General features: G+C 37.6%; 1 protein-coding gene across 1 annotated transcript in view; it reads right to left on the bottom strand.

Moving 5' to 3' along the window:
- Positions 1 to 22,300, bottom strand: part of LOC129758233 (serine proteinase stubble) — a 617,997-nt gene that overhangs the window by 262,212 nt on the left and 333,485 nt on the right. The window contains exons 6-7 of the mRNA XM_055755703.1: positions 16,650 to 16,673; positions 1,899 to 1,955 (exon numbers count right to left, since the gene is read on the bottom strand). Of these exons, the coding sequence (XP_055611678.1) occupies positions 1,899 to 1,911 (13 nt within the window). The 5' untranslated portion in view covers positions 1,912 to 1,955; positions 16,650 to 16,673. The remainder of the gene's footprint in view (positions 1 to 1,898; positions 1,956 to 16,649; positions 16,674 to 22,300) is intronic.

Raw genomic sequence — 22,300 nt, 5'->3', positions numbered from 1 at the left:
TCGATAGTTGAAATTGATATTCAAACTACACAAGGCACTTAAAACGCACAAACTTGTACTATGAGACTTCTATGGAATAATCATGTTCGTTCAGAAGTACAAATTGAGCACTTACGAAAATTGGTTTTCAATTCTCTCGAGTACCTTTTATTCAGCCAAATGTGAACTTTCAATGTACAAGTTTAAGTTGCTATGTGACTTTTGGTTACTTGGGAAGTCAAATATATATATTTCAACTTAAAAAGGAGATATACTACAAAATATCCAAAATAACCTTCGGCCGATTTCGTATATTTTTTTTGAGTGGGTTTTGTTGGTCAAGTTATCGGCTTTCCACTGATATATAAATTAAACGTTAGTTTTGGAAAGGTTTTTGGCAAACTAGCAATCAATAACAAGCCTTTTCCTCTAGAAAACAGTAATAACTGAGGGTTTCTTTTTTTCGAATTTGAGGTGTTTCATAAGTGCAGCTAATCGTAGGATCGAAACTTCTATGAACAAGTTATTAATTTAGTGCGATGCAATTGTTTGCAGATGTCAAAGAATTGAGTTAGGAAAATTCATAAAATCAAAGAAAATCTTGCTATTGTTGTTGTACGATTATTCATAGTTTGAATCGATTTATAAAATTTTGTTAAACTGTTATTTTGTTTAATCGTCGTTGTTTATCTGTGAAAGGATAATCAAAATGCATAAAAAGTTATTTATCCATTTAAAGTTATCAATTTCTGCTACAAGGAAACTTTTGAGAAATTAAAGGCGTTTTTTAATGTTTAAAAAAAATCATTTTGTTTTCATCTTTGGTTCGATCTATCAAGAATACTTCCCACGTTCTTCATTGTGAGTGGAATTTAAAAGTCACACTTATCTACGATACATTTTTTTGTATACACTTTATACTTTTTAAAGCAGTTGAATCATGTACGCTAATATCTAAACTACAATAGATAGATCGATCATCTTCGCAATGATACTGCATTATAATTTATCTCGATCGTTCATAATAATTCTCACACCTATAACGATGCACTGATTCTGAGGCTTGCGCCTAAATTTCTACCTTTCATTCGATTGTTATTCATCCCCATTACTTTCATTCAGCTCCAAATTAAAACATCAAACGATTTTCACACGTTTCCGAGTTTAGTTCCCTTTGATTTCCTTTCTACTTTCAAGGCGTCCCCGTTCGGTCGGTTAAATCTCGTTAGCTAATATCTTTGTGAATGGCATTTGGACCGACATGGGCTGGTTAGAAAAAAAGACCGAGAAGGACTCACAAGAACTAATCAGGTTAGAAAAAAGAGGCTAAAACCAGGTAGCCGGCAATAAGACATTTATCATTTCGTGGCCACAAACGGTTTCGTATTTCAAGCTCGATCCCGCGAAGCATGAAAGCTCCCTGGGATTCCTTCAGCGGCCAACCACCTTCCACCTTCTAACTAAATACCTACTTTTTGATATCGCGTAGAAATCGAAACGTAGCGCCACACCAATTTCTGGCAACCGAGAAACGAGAAAGCGCGAGAAACGATTAAAATTGCGGTTGAATTGGGCTCCCTGCTGTGGCCGGGCTCTCTTGGCTCTGGGATCAGATGGGATCGAATAAATCTTGGCACGGATTGGAAACGAAAATCCGACAGGAGGAAAAAAAACGATCCCGGAGTGTTCTGTCCAAAGGAAACCTCACCCGCACCCGAAAATCCACGGGATAGGATTTAGATTTGACAGGTTCGGGCTACCAGTTCAAATGGAGGTTGCATAATCGCTACCCGTTAATCTAAATCTTACAATGGGCTCCACACAATCTCCATATGAATGCCGGGAAGCTTCTCGATGAGGTATTCGAGTTGGAATTGTTGTTTTGATTAGTTTGATAGGCTGAAATTCTCGACACTCACCTATATCCACCATCAGGGTCCTGTTGTAGCGACATGGACATCAGCATATCAGCAAATCTGAAATTAATGAGATAACATGAGTTTATGGATTCTTAGGCTGAAACTGGACTTTCCCCCAGCAGGTGGGAGCTGTTACTTGGAAAGCTCTTAAAATAATAATTGTGGAGGCGGGGCGTGGGAATGTAGAATTGGAGCAAACCATGCATTCTGGAATTTTAGATTTAGACTGCATCAATCAATGATACAAACTGAGATTGAAATCAATGGCTTTATTTGATGTAATTTTTTTCTTTAATTTTTAGTCTTTAAAATTTTGAAACTTCAAAATAAATTTATAAATTTATACAAAAATTCAAAAAAAAAATCTCAGAAGTTCAAATTTTATTCAAAACAGATTTGAATGGAGACATCTGGGTTATGTGTTATTTACCTTTTATTACCAAGTGAAAACAAGCATATCTTCATGAAAATTGATTAGAGAAAAAAATCAGTAAAACTGATTTTGGGAAACAGTCTAATGTGGTGAGAAAGTTTCATGGTGAAAAATGAAATTTTACAAAAGTTATAAGCCGTTTTAATGAAACTTCTCTCATAAAAAGAGATTTTTTGACCAATTTATTTGTAAAAACGCATAAAGTCTGCTTCATTTAATATTGGAGCAAATTCTTTTGCTCATTGTGGCGCTCCTAGTGGACGGATTTGGAAACTTTTTTCACCCACGTGTCGGGAAATTCATTACCTTTCACCATGTATTTATGTCATAACACCAAACGATAGCGTTTTGTAAACAACCGCCATGGAAGCCGAACGGAGAGATCAAATTGTGCACAGTTTTCTTGAAAATCCATTGTTGTCGGCATCGAAGCTAGCTAAACAGCTTAAAATGCCCAGAAATACCGTATGGCGTGTTATAAAGCAGTACAAGGAAACATTGACGACGGCTCGGAAGCCGCATTCGAAGCGTCGGAGTGGAACTGTCGACCGGAAACTGCTTGGGAAAGTCATCAAGGCCGTCAAGAGGAATCCCAATCTTTCAGACCGCGATTTGGCCAATAAGTTCCAGGCCGCTCACAGTACGGTGCGACGAATTCGTCTCCGGGAAGGAATAAGGTCATTCCGAGCCAGCAAACAGCCAAATCGGACGCTGAAGCCGAACAATGTGGCCAGAATCCGTGCTCGAAAGCTGTACGACCAAGTGCTGACCAAGTTCGACGGATGTATTCTGATGGAGGATGAGACCTACGTGAAGGCGGACTTTGGGCAAATCCCAGGTCAAAAATTTTATTTGGCGACGGCTCGGGGGGATGTACCTGCAAAATTTAAGTTCGTGTTTGCGGATAAATTCGCCCGCAAGTACATGATTTGGCAGGGGATATGCAGTTGTGGACAGAAAACCAAAGTCTTTCTCACTGACAAGACAATGACATCAGAAGTCTACAAAAAAGAGTGCCTACAGAAACGGATTCTGCCGTTTATTCGTGCCGACGACCGTCCAGTAATGTTTTGGCCGGACCTCGCAAGCTGCCATTACAGCAAAACGGTTATGGAATGGTACGCAACGAACGGGGTCAGCGTAATACCGAAGGACCTCAACCCCCCAAACTGCCCCCAGTTCCGGCCGATAGAGAAATACTGGGCAATCACGAAGCGGAGGCTTAAGGCAAAGGGAAAACTTGTTAGGAACATGACTCAAATGAAGAACTGGTGGAATCAAATCGCCAAAACGGTGGACGAAAAGGGTGTGCGCCGCCTAATGTGCCGTATTACGGGAAAAGTACGAGAATTTCTTCGAAACAGCAATGAATAATTTTTTTAATTTTTTTTATGAAAGAGTAAAGAAAATGCTACATTTGTATGAAAAACAAATTATGAATTCGTTAATAAATGACTGAACTACACGCAATTGTTTGTGTTCCAATATTAAATGAAGCAGACTTTAATTTTAAAACAAAAGTGGAACACTTTTGCATACATATAAGTCGATCGATCTTAAATTTTCAGCGTTGCTCCATGCATTTTTAGGCTTTATTGTTATGTTCATTTTGTTAAAATTGATTTACGCTCAAGTGAGATAAGAGGAAATTATTAAATAAAATGACATAATCTTCATAGATGTAGAAGGCGGCAAAACAGATCGTTCATTGTTATCTTCTCATCTGTAGATGGTCCGCTTGTAATAATTTCAAGTACATATTTAAAAACGTTTCAGCTCGTTTTATAAAATTGCAATGACTCAAAATCTTATGTTGTTAAGTAGGATATGTTTCTGGCCAAATCTGAATGCACAATTAAATTTCTGTGAAATTTTCACGAAAAATATTCTTATTTGAAGGCCCATAAACAGCCCTTAAATGAGAAGGATTTGATGGTCAAATTTGCACTGTAACAATTTTTATGGAAACACACCATATTGAAAAAAAAAATTGAATTATGTTTGTCGATAATGTCGTGAGACGGAATACTATGTAAATAAAAAAAAAATAAGCATATTGAAAAAAATGAAGCAAACCCCCTAGGACTGACTTTACATAATTTTGAATAAAAGCTACAAGGTGTACAGAAGCACTTGAAGAATACCCACATTAGACTGAGGAGATTTGGGGTCATATTTAAATTTATCAAACTCTGGTATCTAAAAAGCTTCATATTTGTAAAAAAAACTCATCCATGATTTTTTACAGAATTTTAAAGTATCGTTTACATGAGTAAATTTGAACTTTTAGGTTTGTACAGGAAAATGAACTACTTTGTACTGAAAAATCTACATAACTTTTGTTTCTTCTGTAGAACCGAGCTTGCTAGTGATTTTTGTGCCTATTTATAAATTCTCTAAAGAAAATTTTCCGTTGAACAACTTTGTCGAAAACGTTACTTCGTATCTTATTAGACAAAAAAGTTAATAGGTGTTGAACAGGGGTATGCCTTTTGGCATTGACAAATAATAAATTCGATTGATATCACTGCTGGGTGCCAAGCGAGGTATTGCATGACTACTTTTCATACAATACTTCGCTAGGCTCAAGCAGTGATGTCAATTGAATTTATTGTTCATCAATGCGAAAAACATACCCCTGTTAAACAACTTATCACTTTTTTGCCTAATAAGATACGAAGCTACGGTCTTGAACAAAGAATCATTTTCTGATAGCACAAGGCAACAAATTTAAAATTTTTCGAGATGCAAAAAATTGAAAACTTGTTTTGACTGGTTTGAGCACACTGAATTCAAATATGCATATACTTTCATTTATCCAGCTCTCTTTTCTGAGATTCAAGCTAGCATTTGAAAATAGGTGAAAATTCATTTATAAAATGTGTGCACTATTTTTAAAAAAACTGCAAAATGTAACAAACATATTGAAATAAAGGGTTTGAAGTAAGGTTGCCAGATTGCCCGGTTTTATCCGGGTTTGGCCGGATATTTAATACTAAGTTTAAGAACAGTCCGGCCCGGCCCGGTTGCCCGGATTTTATTGAAACAGGCCCAGATTTTGCCCGGATATTTTCACTTTATTTGGCAAATTAAACAAAAAAAAAAGCAACAAACACTTCAAGACGAAGTTTTTTGGCTAAGTTTTATGAAAATAATCATGAAAGGTTTTTTGGAAGCCTAAAATACGGATTAAAGTCAATCGATATTATTTGATAAAAAAAATGTTTTCTCATATTTTTTTCTCGATTTTTGTTGAGAAATTTCTGAGTTTTGATAAAGTTTGCTCGGATATTGCCCGAATTTATCGCTATTTCATCGAAATCGAAATTAAATGAAATCGAATGCCCGGATTTTGCCAAGTTTTTAATAAAAATGGCCCGGTTTGTCCGGCCACGGATACGTGCTAAAAAAAATCTGGCAACTTTAGTTTAAATCATGGGTGGCCAAACCATGGCCCGCGGGCCAAATGTGGCCCGCGTCTGTCTTTTCGTGGCCCGCGAAGCTTTTTTCAGAGTTAAATGTTTTTCCTTCTACATCATTTAAAAAAAAACGACTTTATCAAGCAAAAGGGAAACTTTTATATTCTTAAATTTTTACAACATTTTACATATTTTTGGTACCTTGAAATCACGTGTTATGCAATAAATATTTGTTATTAAGTTACTTAATACAAGTGGTATTAAAAGTGGCCTCCCCTATAATGGGAGCTTTGAAAATCTTCAAGCGGAAACTAGTATAATTTTAAAAAGTTTGGAAGGCGTCAGTGAGATATGCTCATAATTTACGAAAGAACTCGAATAACTCGCTTACACTTAAATGATAATGAGAAAGTAAAACATCATTTATGTTCAGTCCGAAATATCATATCAAACAGGAAAACAGAAGCTCAAAATAATTGAAATCTAGTTTGTAAAATGATCACATTATATTGTAATCACACCACTATCAGAGTTATGTATATTGGTACAAAACTTCTGATATTTAAAATTTAAATTATATTTTCGAAACTTTTTTAAATACCAACGAAAATTGTTCAGCTTGTTAAAATTTATTTAAAATTTAAAAAACTCTGTACTTTATTTGTACTTAAGTTTAACAGAAAAGGGGAACAATTTTTTAATTGATTCGAAATTTTATATCTTAGTATTAGTTACGTATTTTGAATCTACGTGCAATGGTATATAAACTAATAGACAGTGTTGGGCATTATAACGCTGATCGCTCATTAATGAGCTTCGTTTTTAATATAAAATTCATTCCTCTCCAAATTTATGGTATTTGAACAAGCTCCGCCAAAGACAATTTAACAAGCGAGATGACTGATATAAAGTTTTTGTCAGATTGTGGAGCTTTATTATCTGTAAGTTCACTAAAAATCAAAAGAGAAAATAATTCAGAAAATATATGATAAGCGGCCTAGTAAGTGATCATATTTGTAAAGCCAGACTCTGCAATTAAAATATTCAGTTAGCTTAAAATTAAAATATTCAATTTATCTAAGCTTCAACTTGAACTGATTTGGTACATATAACGGAGAAGGGGGATTTTTATAAACATTAACTTTTTCATAGTAATTTGCTTTTTCTTTTTTTTTCATTTCAAAAAAGGTAAAATGACAATGATAATTTTAAAAAATCAAATTATTTTTATCTTTTTTATGATCGGCTTTCCCCTTTTTTTAATTTAAATTTGATCAAATGAGAAATTTTAAAAGAACGATCATTAAAATATTAAACTTTTAGGTAATGTATGAGCAAATTTTGAAGTTTTTCAAAGAGCAACACAAGAACATAAGAACTCTTTTTATATTATTTTTTATTATTTTTATTAAGGAGCGTAACAAAATTTCATCTGAAATACGAAAAGCTTAGGGAAGGTATTTTATTTTGAACATTTCTGCTCTACACAGTTATTCTTATGGGTTTAATGAGCCCAGAAAGTTTAAAATCTCTAAAAACGCTGTGTGTGTGAAGTTTTGTCGAGGAAATTAAATTTTATTCATAACCCATGCATTGAGTCTGAATAAGAAGGTATAATCTTGTCTGTTGACTCGTTAAAAGTATATTAAACACTCTTTAATTTTTGTTTTGATCAAATAAAAAAAAGAACTGGTAAATCTGTACTGAACGTCGGAAATCTTTGTTTTTAAAACATGTAAAAAAATACTTAATTTATACTTTAGGTAACCCACTGAAATTCGTTTGCATTTTATACTAGAGAAAAATTTGTTGTGTGGCCCGCAAGCAAGTCTCAGTACTAAAATTTGGCCCGCCTGTTGAAAATCTTGGCCACCCCTGTTCTAGATGGTTTCGAGTAATTTTGACTTCTGAGAAAAAAACTAAAGTGTTTTTTTTAGTTTTTTTTATTCATAAATTTGACGAAATTTCAAAGAAATTTGAAACAAAACAAAAACTCCATCTAAAATATTTATAAAGCAAAAAGTTTTGCAGTCTTCAACAAATTTGTTGAAAAAATAAAACTATAATTTTAAATCTTCAAAACTCCCATTTGTAATGTCAGTAATTAATGTATTTTTTTCAATTAAATTCTATGAAAAAATGTAGAGTTTAATTTTTTTCTAATGCATTGGCTGAATTTATGAAATGCGGCTCCCGCCAGCTAAGTCCAAGATGGCAGCCCCATCGCGGGATAGGGACTTTAGGCTAACAACCTACTGCTCCCGATTCATAAATTGTTACGGAATCCGAAAGAAATGACCGACCTGGAACTTTGGCGACGACTTTTAGCATGAAAACACGGACACGAATTGGAACTTGGAATGTTTTAACCCTTGCTCAACAAGGCAAGCTGGCTCAACTTGCTAGAGAGGCTAGCCGCCTCAAGCTTGAAATTCTGGGACTGAGCGAAGTCCGTTGGCCTAATACTGGAGAACACAAGACACAATCCGGGCAAGTCCTGCTTTACTCTGGCATACGAGGAGAACATGCTACTCGGGAACGAGGAGTTGGTTTCCTGTTAAACCCGCAGGCCTACGCGGCCCTCATTAGATGGGAACCGATAAACGAAAGAATAATCGTAGCCAGATTTAGAACACGGGTTAGAAACCTTACAATGGTCCAGTGTTATGCGCCAACTGACGTTGCCGACTTGCAGGAGAAAGAGCAGTTTTATAGTCAACTGAACAGCGTGGTAGAGAAAATTCCGAAGGGTGACATTCAAATCCATTTGGGCGACTTCAACGCAAAGATTGGCTCCGACAATCGAGACCTTGAGCGCATCATGGGGCGCCATGGCCTAGGACAGATGAGCGAAAACGGAGAGCTGTTTGTAGAATTTTGTGGCAACAACAACATGGTGATCGGTGGATCGCTCTTCCCCCATCGACCAGCACATAAAGTCACTTGGGTATCCCGAGATGGCCGAACAGAAAATCAAATTGACCACATCTGCATCAGCCGAAAGTGGAGAAGGAGCCTTCTTGATGTCCGCAACAAACGAAGCGCAGACATTGCATCTGACCATCACCTCGTCCTTGGCGAGATACGACTGAGAGTTGCACGTGTCCAACGGTGCGAGGAGAAAGTCGGGTGTAGATACGACGTCCGCCGGTTGGAGAATCCAGAGGGGAAAAGGGCATACGTTGAACAGCTAGAATCCCGAGCCTCGGAGCTGCCGACAGACGGAACAGTCGAAGAACAGTGGTGTGGAATCAAGAATGCCTTTATCACGACGAGCCATGGTACTCTCGGTAAAGTTTGTGGAAGAAGAAGTGAATGGATGTCGGATGAAACTTGGAGGATGGTCGATGATCGGAGAAAGGCGAAAGTCGGAATTGAGCAGGCATGTACCGGGTCAGCCAAAGCAGCCGCCCGCTTACGATATGCGGAGCTGGAAAAGGCAGTTAAACGAGCTTGTAGACGAGACAAGAGAGCCTGGACAAACTCCCTAGCCGAAGAGGGAGAAAGAGCCGCCGCCAATGGAGATATCCGATTACTTTATGACATTTCTCGCCGCCTCAGTGGTGCAAGGACCAATGCAAGAATGCCGCTAAAAGACCGAGCAGGTCAGTTATTGACCGATCGAACAGATCAGCTCAAACGATGGACTGAACACTTCGAACAACTCTTCCGAGTCACGAATAGCGATGGCCAACAGAATCTGCAGCTCGAAGCGCCAACAGTAAGTCGCATAAATGGCGTCAACTCGGAAGCGGCTGAAATAGAAGCGGCAATCAAAAACATGAAATCCAACAAAGCACCTGGGATCGATTGCATCCCTGCTGAAATGCTGAAAGCCGACCCTGCCCTATCAGCACAAATGTTGCACCGTCTTTTCGCTGACATCTGGGATACTGCAACATTCCCGGCCGACTGGATACAGGGTATCCTCGTAAAGGTCCCGAAGAAAGGAGACCTGACAGAGTGCGGTAACTGGCGAGGCATAACGTTGATCTGTACAACCCTCAAAGTACTCTGCAAAGTGATTCTGAACAGGATCCAGGAGAAAATAGACGCTACACTCCGACGGCAACAAGCTGGATTTCGATCTCGACGATCATGTGTGGACCACATCACAACGCTACGAATCATACTGGAACAAATCAACGAATTCCAGGACTCTCTTCTGCTGGTGTTCGTTGATTTCGAAAAATCATTCGACCGACTTAACCATGAAAACATCTGGGCGGCTCTAAGGCGACGAGGGGTCCCAGAGAAACTAGTCCATCTCATCGAAGCACAGTATGAGGCATTTTCGTGCAAGGTCTTGCACGACGGTGTCTTGTCCGAACCAATCCCGGTAACTGCTGGAGTGAGACAAGGATGTATTCTATCACCGCTACTTTTTCTAATCGTAATGGATGAGATTCTGATTGGATCGATTGACTGTGCACCGAACCGAGGATTGGCGTGGAATCCTTCAACAATGGAGCAATTGAACGACCTTGACCTGGCTGACGATATTGTTTTGCTCGCCCAAACACAACCAGATATGCAGAGCAAACTCGACGACCTCACCGAAAGTTCCAAGGCAGCAGGTCTCAAAGTCAATGTCGGAAAGACCAAGTCGATGGAGATCAACACAGGAAATCCCTCCAGTTTCATGGTAGCTGGGCAACAAGTTGAGAAAGTGGAGTGCTTCCAGTATCTTGGTAGCCAGATTACGCCTGATGGTGGTACCAGAAAAGACATCGAAACACGGATCAGAAAGGCCCGATTTGCGTTTGCGAGTCTCCGAAACATCTGGCGGTCACGCCAGATCTCTCTACGAACAAAAATCCGAATCTTCAACTCAAACGTCAAATCCGTATTGCTGTACGGGTGCGAAGCTTGGTGCACATATGCGGTAACGACGCGAAAACTGCAAGTATTTGTAAACCGCTGCCTGCGGAATATCATCCGCGCTTGGTGGCCTGGCAACTGGATCTCGAATGAGGAACTACATCGCCGGTGTCATCAAAGGGCGCTAGAAATCGAGATTCGGGAACGTAAGTGGAGATGGATTGGGCACACGCTGCGAAGAGATGAAAACGAGATTTGCAGAGAGGCGCTAGATTGGAATCCAGAAGGTCATCGAAGAAGAGGCAGACCCAGAAACTCGTGGCGGCGAAGCCTAGCTGCTGAAATCCGAACTGTCGACGAGAATCTTGACTGGGACCAGGTGAAGACGCTGGCTCCGGATCGTCAACAGTGGAGGTCTTTTACCACGGCCCTATGCACCGGAGGATCGGCGCGGGATCATTAAGTAAGTAAGTAAGTAATGCATTGTATCTTTGCAACTAAGAAAAAACCTTGTCAAAATCACTATCCTTTATTGATTAAAGGTTATTAGAAAGATTAAAAATCAGTTTTTAGTTGTTCTGCAGGTTGTATAAGTTTAACAGTTTTCATTTTTTTTAACTGTTATTGTATTTTTGGAATGTTGGCGAATTATGATATTCAAAGATAGGTGGAATGGAATGTCTGCCCCCGATTTTGTCAACCCCCGATTTTGTCTCATTTTTTCACCCGATTTTGTCATCATTTTTTTATTTAACGCAAGAATATAAAATATCGGCTTTTATCATTTCCGTTGAACATCTTGAGGTTGAAATTATTCTGAAGGGACAAAACTGATGGATGATTACATCGATATTGAAAGTGAAGATGATTGATCATGGATGTATCAAGATTTTTATACAAAAAAGTCAAGTTTTAAACAGGTTTTTTGTAAATCAAAGTGGTTGAACACAATTATAACTAAATATAATGGTATAAAAGAACATATTCAAGTAATCTTGAAGCTGTGTTTTATTTGTTTGAGCTTTCTTCAAAGCAATCTCTCTGATACGTTGCAAGAAGATGACACCATCTATAGAGAGATCTGAAGCATCAGCCCAATCAACTATGTTGTCTAACATACGTACAGCTTCAACATCAATTATGTTTCTTGAAATTTCACATGAATCTTTTGGGGTAGATGCCGCTGATCCTGAGTCTGGTGCTACATCCGTAATTTTTAATGGCTCCAATGATTCGAGGGGCTCGTTTAATGCTGACTGATCATACAGCGTCATGTTCAGAACTTCTTCATCCATAAAAGCTTTACTTGCATATCTCCTCTCAGGGTCTTGTGGCAAAACAGATTCATCGCGGTTGTTTACATCAATCAAATGGATCAAGGGAACACCATCTTCGTGAACGAGTTTGTTATTTAAAATAATTCCAATTTTCTTCCATGACTACTGCATTACTGTACGCTTTATTTCACTTTAAGCATCGTGCATCCAGAAACATAAATCCCTCAACGTTATGCTCTTCAAGCTTTGACCGAAAGTTTTTGACGATATTTTCGTTTACAGTTCTGAATTACATTCTGGTCCATGGGTTGAATCACTGCAGTCACATTTGGAGGCATAAAAAACAGTTATCAAACCATCATCGCTTTTTAGCTCATCATTCATATGATGTGCTGAGCAATTATCCAGGAACAACACAGCTTTAGGAGGAATAGACATTTTGGCTGAAAATTTGCGTACTGCTGGTACGAAGTCCTAGAGGAACCAGCAGGCTTCCGAAAAGTACTGGCGAACGACAGTATTCTTGCGAAAGTCGCACATGCACCTCGGTGAAAGCTTCCCGAATATTTCTTCCCCGACAGTTTTCAAAGGAGCGGTCGTGCGATGTACAGCGAGGCCTCGTTTTACCCCATGCGAGAGTTTGTTCGTGGGTATGAAAATTTTTCAAGCTTCGTGACAGTTTTCAATGCGTTGAATTTCGCATGACAGTACTACTTACTCCGTCCGACTGTAGCCGAGATTCGCTCGGACCGAGTTAATTTCGAACGAACGTATGAATTTTCCTTTTGCTTGAAGCTACTGCGGGTGGTGATCACCCCAATCACCCTCCCCTTCCCTTTTCGCCTAACCTGCGCCGGCACCACACATCGCGTTACGCGCCGATCGTTTGCTGCTGCTCGGTGCGAATAGATGGCTCGTTCGATCTATTCGAAACCGAGCAGCAGCGCATACGATCGGGCATGGGTACGGTATGGGCATGACAGTCACCCGTGACAGTCCTGCAAAAACTGTCACGCTCTGCAGCCGACAGTTAGGATGAAATTATTTTCGAAACAGGAGGCATGAAGGGATGAAAACCGAACTGTCGGTGGGGTTCGCTACAGCTTCGGCAACGCATGCTTTGAGCAGATTGTTCAGATACAGCCTGGGTTCTCGCACGTGTGCGATGTAGCCGAAGCATTACGATTCGTTACCGACGGTACAGCAGCGAACCGAGTGGTAAGGAAAACCGAGACAGTTTGTTTGGCAAGAAAAAGGCTGTCATAGCAAAGCTGTACTTTTCGGAAGCCTGGGAACCAGTTTTGGAAAATCATTCGAGTCATCTAGGCATTTTTAGAGGCGAAATATGTGACAGGCACATTAATTTTTTTTATTTTGATTTGAACGGAAGCTTTGAATCTTATCTTCAGTGAATTATAACCAAAAGAAATAATTAGATCATTAGGATTTAGTTTAAAGATACGTAAAACCAATATTGTATGATGTTTTGATGTGAAAAAGACCTATAACTAGTAATATGTCAAAAAAGGGAATATCTACTACAAAACCTCTACACTGTGGATAATATACGTTTTTTGTAGTAATTCATTAGATTATGACGGATTTAAATCATTTTTTTCAAAATCTCCCGGTTTTATTACTCTCCCCGATTTATCACTCTAAAATTCACCATGGGGGTGATAAAATCGGGTTTTCACTGTATTTCCATTCAATTAAAGAAATTAAATTTGAAGATAAAGTTCTATGAATCTGAAATTTACACCAGCTGTAGGTTGTTTTGCATAATAAACTCGAAGTTAGTTATTTTCGAACTCATTCCCATTTGGCTACAAACGACTCCTTAGAATAGAGTTATTGAAATTCATGTTTACTTTTGTTTAATGTAGCAGACCTGTAGTTTTTTTTTCTGTATAACCACTGAATTGTGTGTTAAATTAAACAAAATTCGATGAAATAATTATGGTTTATTAATAGTATGAAATTTGCGATTAGAAGTGAATCAAAAAATTCAGAATTTTTTTTAAAGGTTATCAGAAACATAAATCAAACTTAATCCCTTATTTTCAAAAGTTTTTCTTATCAAACTTTTTTCAGGAAATTATATACTTTAACAGAAGAACAATTGAAAAAATGTCTCATGATACATGTCTGTTTTAAATTGGAGTTTTTTTTGGAAAGATCAAAAGCAGTGTTATTAATCCTCTTAAAAGCAACCCCACCTTTAGTCGTAGTTAAATAAAACAGCTTAAAGCAAAAGCGAACCATTATTTTGATTCACTTTTTGAGCAAAATTTTTCGAAATATGTTAATTTATCAATCAACACCAATGGCAACTGTTTGACATCCAATTGTCAAAAAACTACTGCTAAAAGAAACTTTAAAATATGAGAAAACTGGAAAAGGACCTATTTGAATTTTTTTTTTGAAAAAAGATCATATTTTAGCCAGAAAAGGAGAAATATAAACTCCTAAGTCTAACTAAAGTAAGCATTCCAGATTGCCCAGTTTTATCCGGTGAGACCGATCCGGCCTGGATATTAAGGTTGCCGAAATCACAAAAAAAATCTGTATTGATTATCACAGAATTTTGAGCAAAATTTCGTTCTAGAATTTCTTGTCACAAATCATAGAATATTTCAGAATAGAATATTTCAAAATTATCACATAATTCACAGATTTTTTAAACTATGTACAGATTTCCAATATTTTAAACTTTTAAATAAATTTTGACTTTTTAATTCTGACTCTAATTCATGAAAATATGAAAACAAGGTGAAGTAAATTAATTTTTTTTTTATTCAAACAGTTAATTTTCGAATTTATTGATGTTTCACATGGTTTCCCAATGAACCTCATAAAAATAGCTTCACAGAAAACTGTCACAGAATTTTAGGTCCAAATCACCGAATTAGAGATTTTTTTGTTCAAAATCTCAATAAAAAATATTACAACCTTACCGTTTCCCCGTATCTAATGGAAAACTGAACGGTTTCTCTCCGGATTAATTCTCATTATTTGCAAAATTTCCCAAAAAAATCAAATTGAGCAATGATGAACTTTGATTTAAGTGTCCGAAAACGAGTTTTATATTCAGCTAAATAAATTAAAAATTGTTTTGAAAGCATCAAACAAAATTTTATGTGGTTCAAAGAACAATTGAAGTTTCAAGTGATCTAAACCAATTATTCTCTTAACTTTGTTCAAATAAGTTTTGCCCAGTTTTGGGATAAGTTTTGCCCAGATTGCGGATATTTCCGGGATTTTCGAATGGAAAATTTGAAATCAAATGCCCGGTTTTTGCCATTTCCGGCCTGGACACGTTCTGGAAAAATTCTGGAATGCTTAGTTTAAAGGGTTAAAAAAACGACGACAACTCGTCAAGTATGTATGTTCAAAATTTTCTACCGAAAAAGTACTGAAATTAAGCTCTTTAGCTCATGTGGTTATGTTACTTTTGAAAAAAAAAAAAAGCAAAAAAATGGGTTTTAGGTGAAATAATTGTTTCAATGTCAAACGTAGGATAAGAAAGTTTAACGTGGTCAAACTATCAGCAGAAGGCCTACGCTTCTGGAGCGATTATTGAAAAATTAGTCACCCCAATGGAAAATTTTACTTGGAAAATTCGCCATAACAGAAACTTATTTTATATAATTAATATTTCGATGGAGTGAAAAATTTTGAAAATTCAAGGGTTTACTGAATAGAAAAAATTTAAATGTTTATTGAAGCTCGAGCATTTTTTTTTTTTGTATTTTTTAACGGTTTTTTCCGCGAGGACCGCGCATGATCCTAAGAGATGTTGTAATAATTCGTTTTTGCCTGATTTTAGGATCGCAACAATTTCCGCACTTCTCTATTATATTAATTACGATATGTTGTGGTATATTTGAATTCTTCATTCCTCATAGATTGACTTTTAAATAAAATTTTTTATGTCTAAACAAGTCTAAAGTTAAATTTAACTAAAATCTAAGTTTAAAAACGAAATTTAAGTAAATATTTACATTCAGGACTCCAAACTTTTCCAAATCATTTTATATGAGATGAAAATCACAAATTCTGTTTCCACTGTTCTTTTAACTAAAATAATCTTGTACAAACCGCATCTACATTCAAAATCTGTAATTGAATCGTATTAAATCATATGTACATATGTGCACTTGCTATCTCTAACCTGCTTCACGAATCGCATAGCGATGGCCCCGTTGATAAATGTGACTCAACAGGGTACCGGAAAATCGAACATGCAATTCTGATATCTATCACCTAATCACTGGTAGTGTATACACCATTTCATGACAGGAAGGAATTGATAATCTTTGGGACAAAATGCCACCATTTGTTGGGTGGTCTCTTTTGCTGGAAGGTCTACATCGTTAGATCAACACTTCAATCAATCGGATGGCTGGAAAAGAGACGAGACTAACGATAATTACAAAATGCCTTACGGGGATGCTAAGCCGTTTCGATTTGCGATTGGAAGATATTCATGGTATGATCACATTTAATCATACGCATGTAACGGTAATTTAATGACTGAAAAAGTCCCTATGCGATAATTGGAAAGAACACTTTGCGAATGGCTGAATCCCTTAAAACACCCCATACAAGAGTTCTAAAGGTGATTGAAGGATGATTGATTCCTTGTATCTTATTTGAAGGTTCGTTACAACCCTAGCTAGTTTCAGAAGAAGGGAGGTGATCTGAGATAAAAATTGCCAAAAAGTAGGTCAGTAGTGTTAAGCTTACGATAAAAAGGTGTCGAACGGGATGATTAATTGGTTTTCACACGTGGACTCACCTGGTAAGAAGGCATCAAATGTATCTGAAATGGAACAAATAGAGACGACTATTAGTAAATTCCCATTAGCAGTGCAATTACATCTTCATCAAACACTCTGTTTGAACAATGAAACTTCTAAATGGGTGTGAATGATCTGCCATAAATCATTGCCTGTGCAAAGAGATTGGCCACGGCTCCAGGAGTGAATAGACAACATGTGCCATAGAATTCTTCACGGGAGGGTCCCAATTCCTGGATACGCCAACAATTTCCCACGCACAACGGCCTTTAAACATATGCTGTGAATACACAATCAATTACCTAAATTACTATAATCGCACCAGCAGCCTAAGTACGTTCCGTAATTTTTACCGACAGTTTGTACTAAGCATTAGGCTACAAATGGAGTTTGAAAGGCTAACAATCTTACTCGCCCCTTTCTCGTTTTTTCGGCCTTCTCCCCCATTCGGAGACCCATTGAGCCAAAGATCTTTCTCCAGGAAGCCCTTCGGAGGTACTCCACATGATTGATGAATATTTTACCTCCGCGTATCGTCGTTTCATGTGTGTACTGTACGTCTGTATACATACAACACATAGTTATGCAATGCTTCATCGAACCCGTTACTCGATCCATTAACAAACGACGGCCACGTACCAGCCATGTACACGCAATTATTAACCCGGTGAAGTGGAGTGGCTTGGTTAGGTTTGGTTCCCTTTCTGGATGCTTTCCAGGAGACCACACCGCTTTGAGTCGTCAACTAACTGACTCAGTCAGTCAGCCGCCGCGGCTAAATCATTAGCCATTAGGGAGAAGACGTGACGCACGGGTCAAGCTATGGGTACAGCTAGTAAGTAAGTACTACGAATTTGTAAGACCCATCAGCTTACATACGACGCAAAGACGTCGGCATCAGCTGGGCTGATTAAAAGCATACCTTCAACCTACGATGCAATGCAACTGATGATACCCAGAGCTTGTTCGGTGGCAGTAAACAAGGACTTCCCAGAAGATTTGTAAGGTGCATCAAGGATTATTTGCAGTGACTTTAGATCGAATGTTTAGTTTTTGAATAATTACTTTCGGACGTGATTAGAGAATTAACATTTTTTGATTGAAATATTAGCAAATACAAGGACTCAGTATGGTAATTTTATAATTATATTTTTCTTATACACATTCTAAAACGTAATACGATGAAAATGGCAAATGAACTGCTATAATTCATTAATTAAAGTGATCGTCAAAATGATATTTGTCCTGCCTTTCGTCGATGTTTTTCTTACTTGACTTTATGTCTCCTCGAAGAGATATTTTTCACTTAACTCTAAGCATACCTACATATTTCAAGGATATGATAGCTATTATCGAAACCAAAAAGTACTCCTGGCATGCCAAAGCCAGTCGCAGTCCTTAGCGTACCAAGCCAACAGTCATGAGATCGAATCCCGGTCACGGCGTACATAGTGCACTTTCTGTGAGTTCGTGGTTTTAGCGTTTTTAAGATGCTAGCTCACAGAAAGTGTACTAAGTACGCCGTAACCAGGATTCGATCTCATGACTGTTGACTTAGAAGACTATCCTCTACGACGCTACGCTAAGGGCTGCGACCGGCATTGGCATGCCAGGAGTACTTTTTTTGTTTCGATAATAGACGTATTGCCAATTTTATGGCATTTGCGACTTTATATCAACTTTGACAGTTATTGAAAACTGTATTCGATGTTTACTCTTGGGCTCGAACTCGCGGATATCGGCTTAGGAGATAAGTGACTTGCCAATTGATCTGTATCATAAGCCCGCCAGGAGTACTGGATTCGATTCTAGGTTAGCGGTGTGTAAACTCGCTTCGAAAAGAATTGACTTGTTGTGTGCAGATTGATTTTATCTTCGTTCCAATCATTACGTGATTGCACACAACACGAAGAGAACAGTTCTGCATTGATGTTTTCCATGCCTCGCAGGAATAAAATCACACCAACGAAACAACAGAACGAAGCTCACCGTACACGAATGCACACGAGCGATCGTTGCCCGACGGACCGAGTTAACATTCGTCGCACCCTTCTCTCGCTCGTTTCCCGTTCCCTTGTATCTATCACTTTTAGCCACGCCCGATGCGTTGTCCGATTGATGTGTTCGGCTGCCGAATGAAAACGATTTGAAATTTGAATTCGCAGAACTGTACGTTCGCTTTGCTGATGTTTCCCCCGATTGCTGTTTATTCCTGCCGAGTTTACCCGAAGCTTACTTCCTGATGCTTTCCGAGTTGAACTATAGATAGCATCATTGCAGTTTGAATTTAACTAAATAAAATCGTTCTGCAAAGAAGGGCAAAGTGCGAGTATGTAGACTCGCGATTTTAACATCTCTGTTCTAGGTATCGGCAAGAAAATATTTGGATTTGTATCCCATAAGATGCCGACAGGTAAGATGTACTTCCTCGAATAACTAAATAAATAAGAATATTCAATCAGTTGCCAGCTGGCCAGGTATGTACAAGGATGACGGAATACCTGTCAGTAAATTGGTCAACCTGATTGACTCGTTCTTCCACAAAATACTCACATCAACACACGCAATACATTTACACCATAAAAGTTCATACGAAGCTTAGATGGCGGCAACGTTACACGATTTGTCTATGTATCGTGTGACCAACATCTTTTAAATAAGTGTTCGTGAATCTCGTTTTAAAGCTTTTTTCCTCCTAAATCTAAGGAAAAAAGCTTAAATCTGTCAAAAAAGGGGAAATCTGAGAGATGTACTCCATTCGGTTTGAATAGACAAATCGTGTAACGTTGCCGCCATCTGGTTGGTTGATAACCAACATACATACCATACCATACATAGGCCGGAACAGATATCAAGTTTTTCTTGAAACTTATCCTTTCCTTTTTCGGAAAATCCTGAAGGAGAGGATAAATAATGTTCAACCCTCTAGAACAAATGCTGTGATTGGCCATGGCAAGTATGCATTTTTCCTTAAAATACCTCTGTTTCGTGAAAATATGACAATTTAGGTTTTTCGTCATTTCGATGTAAATTTCAAACAATTTCCATAAGGTGTCACCAAGCAGAGAAAAATGAATAAGAGAATATTTCTGACACATTGATAGAGGAGAACCTAAACTATGATTTTATGCTAAAATATCATATTAAACTCGCTAATATATGCGTTTTATTGTTATGTTCTATCACGACCCATCTATTTACAACACAGTTTTGTTCTGTGGCTTTTAATATGCTTTTTAAAAATCAAGTTTTTGAAGCAACTATAGCAATTTTAGTAATAAAAAATCGTAGGAAATTGTAGAAAACACTTTTCTTCAACGATTACACCCATTTTTACCACAATTTGTACGTGGAATACATAGGAAATCAGCGATTTGCTTAGGTGGCGCATAAAGCTTAGTTCTTTTAGAAATGGGACACTTTCATTTGCCAATAGCTCGTTAACTAGTTATTGGATATTGAAAATTTTGACAGCATTTTGTTGCCTGTAAAAAGTACTATTCGACCTATTTTTTTCAAAATTTAATATTTACGCGTTTTTGAGATATGTACGATGCAAGAGAAAAAGAAAAAAATAATTTTGCACAGTTTCCTTGAAAATACGTCATTATCAAATTGATAGCTGACAAAACCGTTGATTATTCAAAGAATTACTGAGTTTCTGTGGTGGATAAGTATGCAAACACTGTCAATAATGTCCACAAAGTTCAAATCAAGCATTGGAGAGAAGCACATGATCGGCAACAACGGTTCAGGCTCATCAAGGAAGTCGAGTCTCATACCAGCATTTTTAATTTTCAATAAACGAAAAACTAAGGGTAGATCGCTGAAACGTCCAAAACAATTTTCTCCGATAAGCTGAAAGTGTTGCCTAGTGATGACTCATTGAAATCCAACCTCAAACAACCATTTTTTGATAGTTCCAAAGCTCTTAAGCTGAAATAATCTTGAAAAAAGCTGAAACCAAGGTAAGAAAAACGTTCAATCGTCAAGAATATCTAGTTCAGTTCAGACGATCAAGTTCACGAAACTGCAACCATCTATGCTTCTGTTCCGTGTCCAGAGAAGATTGGTACGAAATTGAAGAGGGTAAGCTACCTAAAATATAAATTTTAACGAAGTATAAGTTGGAGAAACTGATCAATACCATGACTGAAAAAAAGTGTGCGCCGGCCAATGGGAGATACCACGAATAAAGTAGAAATTTCTTTAACAAAAAACGGTAAATATTTTTTTTCAAATTTTTTCATAAAAGTTCATAACATTACCTTCTTTTTCTTCATAGAAAGTATTTCGTTCAAACGAATGGTTTTTTAGATACAGGCATTCGTAAATGTCCCATTTCTAAAAGAACTAAGCTTTAATAGGGCATGTTCGTCTAACGCAATTCTGCCTACAGTTCTGCGAACTCAAAACTCGTGCTCGTTTTCGTCCAGCAGCCGAATACATCAATCGGACAACGCATTGGGGTGTGGCTAAAAGTGATAGGGACAAGGTAACGAAAAACGAACGAGAGAATGGTGCGAGGCGCGAGGTGATGTTCGCTCGGTTTTTCGGGCAACGAACGCTCGTGTGCATTCGTGTATAGAGATGCCAATGAGCCTGATTTTTCAAGATTTGCCTGTTTTTGAAGGCCCAACCTGATATCCTGATAAGCCTCGTTTTCCCTGATTTATGGAAATAAACCTAATTTTTTGGTTTTTACAGAAAATTGAATGTTTCAGTAAGCAGAACTTTGTACAGATCCGTTAAAAACTCAATAGAAAAAAATGCTTGCTCGTCTTCACTCCAACCTTTAACTCAATAACTTCACACTCTACTGGATTCAAAACTTCTATCAATGTTTTATAACTAGTTTTAAAAGATTTTGGCGTCCTGAACTCGAATTTTCCATCAGATTCAGTTTTAACTGATAAGGCGTTAAAACTGTTTTAAGATAAATCAATCATTAATATCTTATTATATTTTTTCATTTCTTTGTTGAAGACTGCAAAGCGATTTAACTCATGCTTTGAAAAATATATTAAATTCATTTTGCGAGAGGATGGTGCGAGTGAGGTGATGTTCGCTCGGTTTGTCGGGCAACGAAAGCTCTTGTGCATTCGTGTACCTACGTAAAGCTTCGTTTTGTTGATATGTTGTCGTGATTTTTTCCTGCGATCAGTGTTGCCTATGTGCCTGATTTTTGGATGCTCACCTGATAAGTCTCCGTTTCCCCTGATTTTTGAAAATAAGCCTGATTTTTTCTGATTTTTATGAATATGATAGAAAGTGGGTAGTACGGAACTGCATTAAACACATTGATGGAGGTCAAAATGTGGATTGACGACCAAAAAAAAGGTCCCACTTCGACCAAAATTTCCGTTAAACCATGTATCCTGATTTTTATTTCTCATGTTCCTAAATTTTGAAACATAATGTTGGCAACCCTGCCTGCGATACTTGGAAAACATCAATGCAGAACTATACTCTCCGTTTTGTGCGCATCGACGCTATGCTAGGATCAAAGATGAGCTCAATCGGCACCCAACGTGTTAAACTCGGAAGAAATCACCAAAAAGATTTTTTCCGAAGCAAGTTTAGACACCTCTGATTGCGATTACAAACAACTTTTATTCTGCGAAAAAACATATTGCTGTAAAATATTTGA

Source organism: Uranotaenia lowii, chromosome 3 (genome assembly GCF_029784155.1).
Source record: "Uranotaenia lowii strain MFRU-FL chromosome 3, ASM2978415v1, whole genome shotgun sequence".
In the NCBI taxonomy this organism is placed as follows: domain Eukaryota; kingdom Metazoa; phylum Arthropoda; class Insecta; order Diptera; family Culicidae; genus Uranotaenia; species Uranotaenia lowii.
Note: the sequence above shows the minus strand (reverse complement) of the source record. Positions and strands in the feature narration are given on the sequence as shown.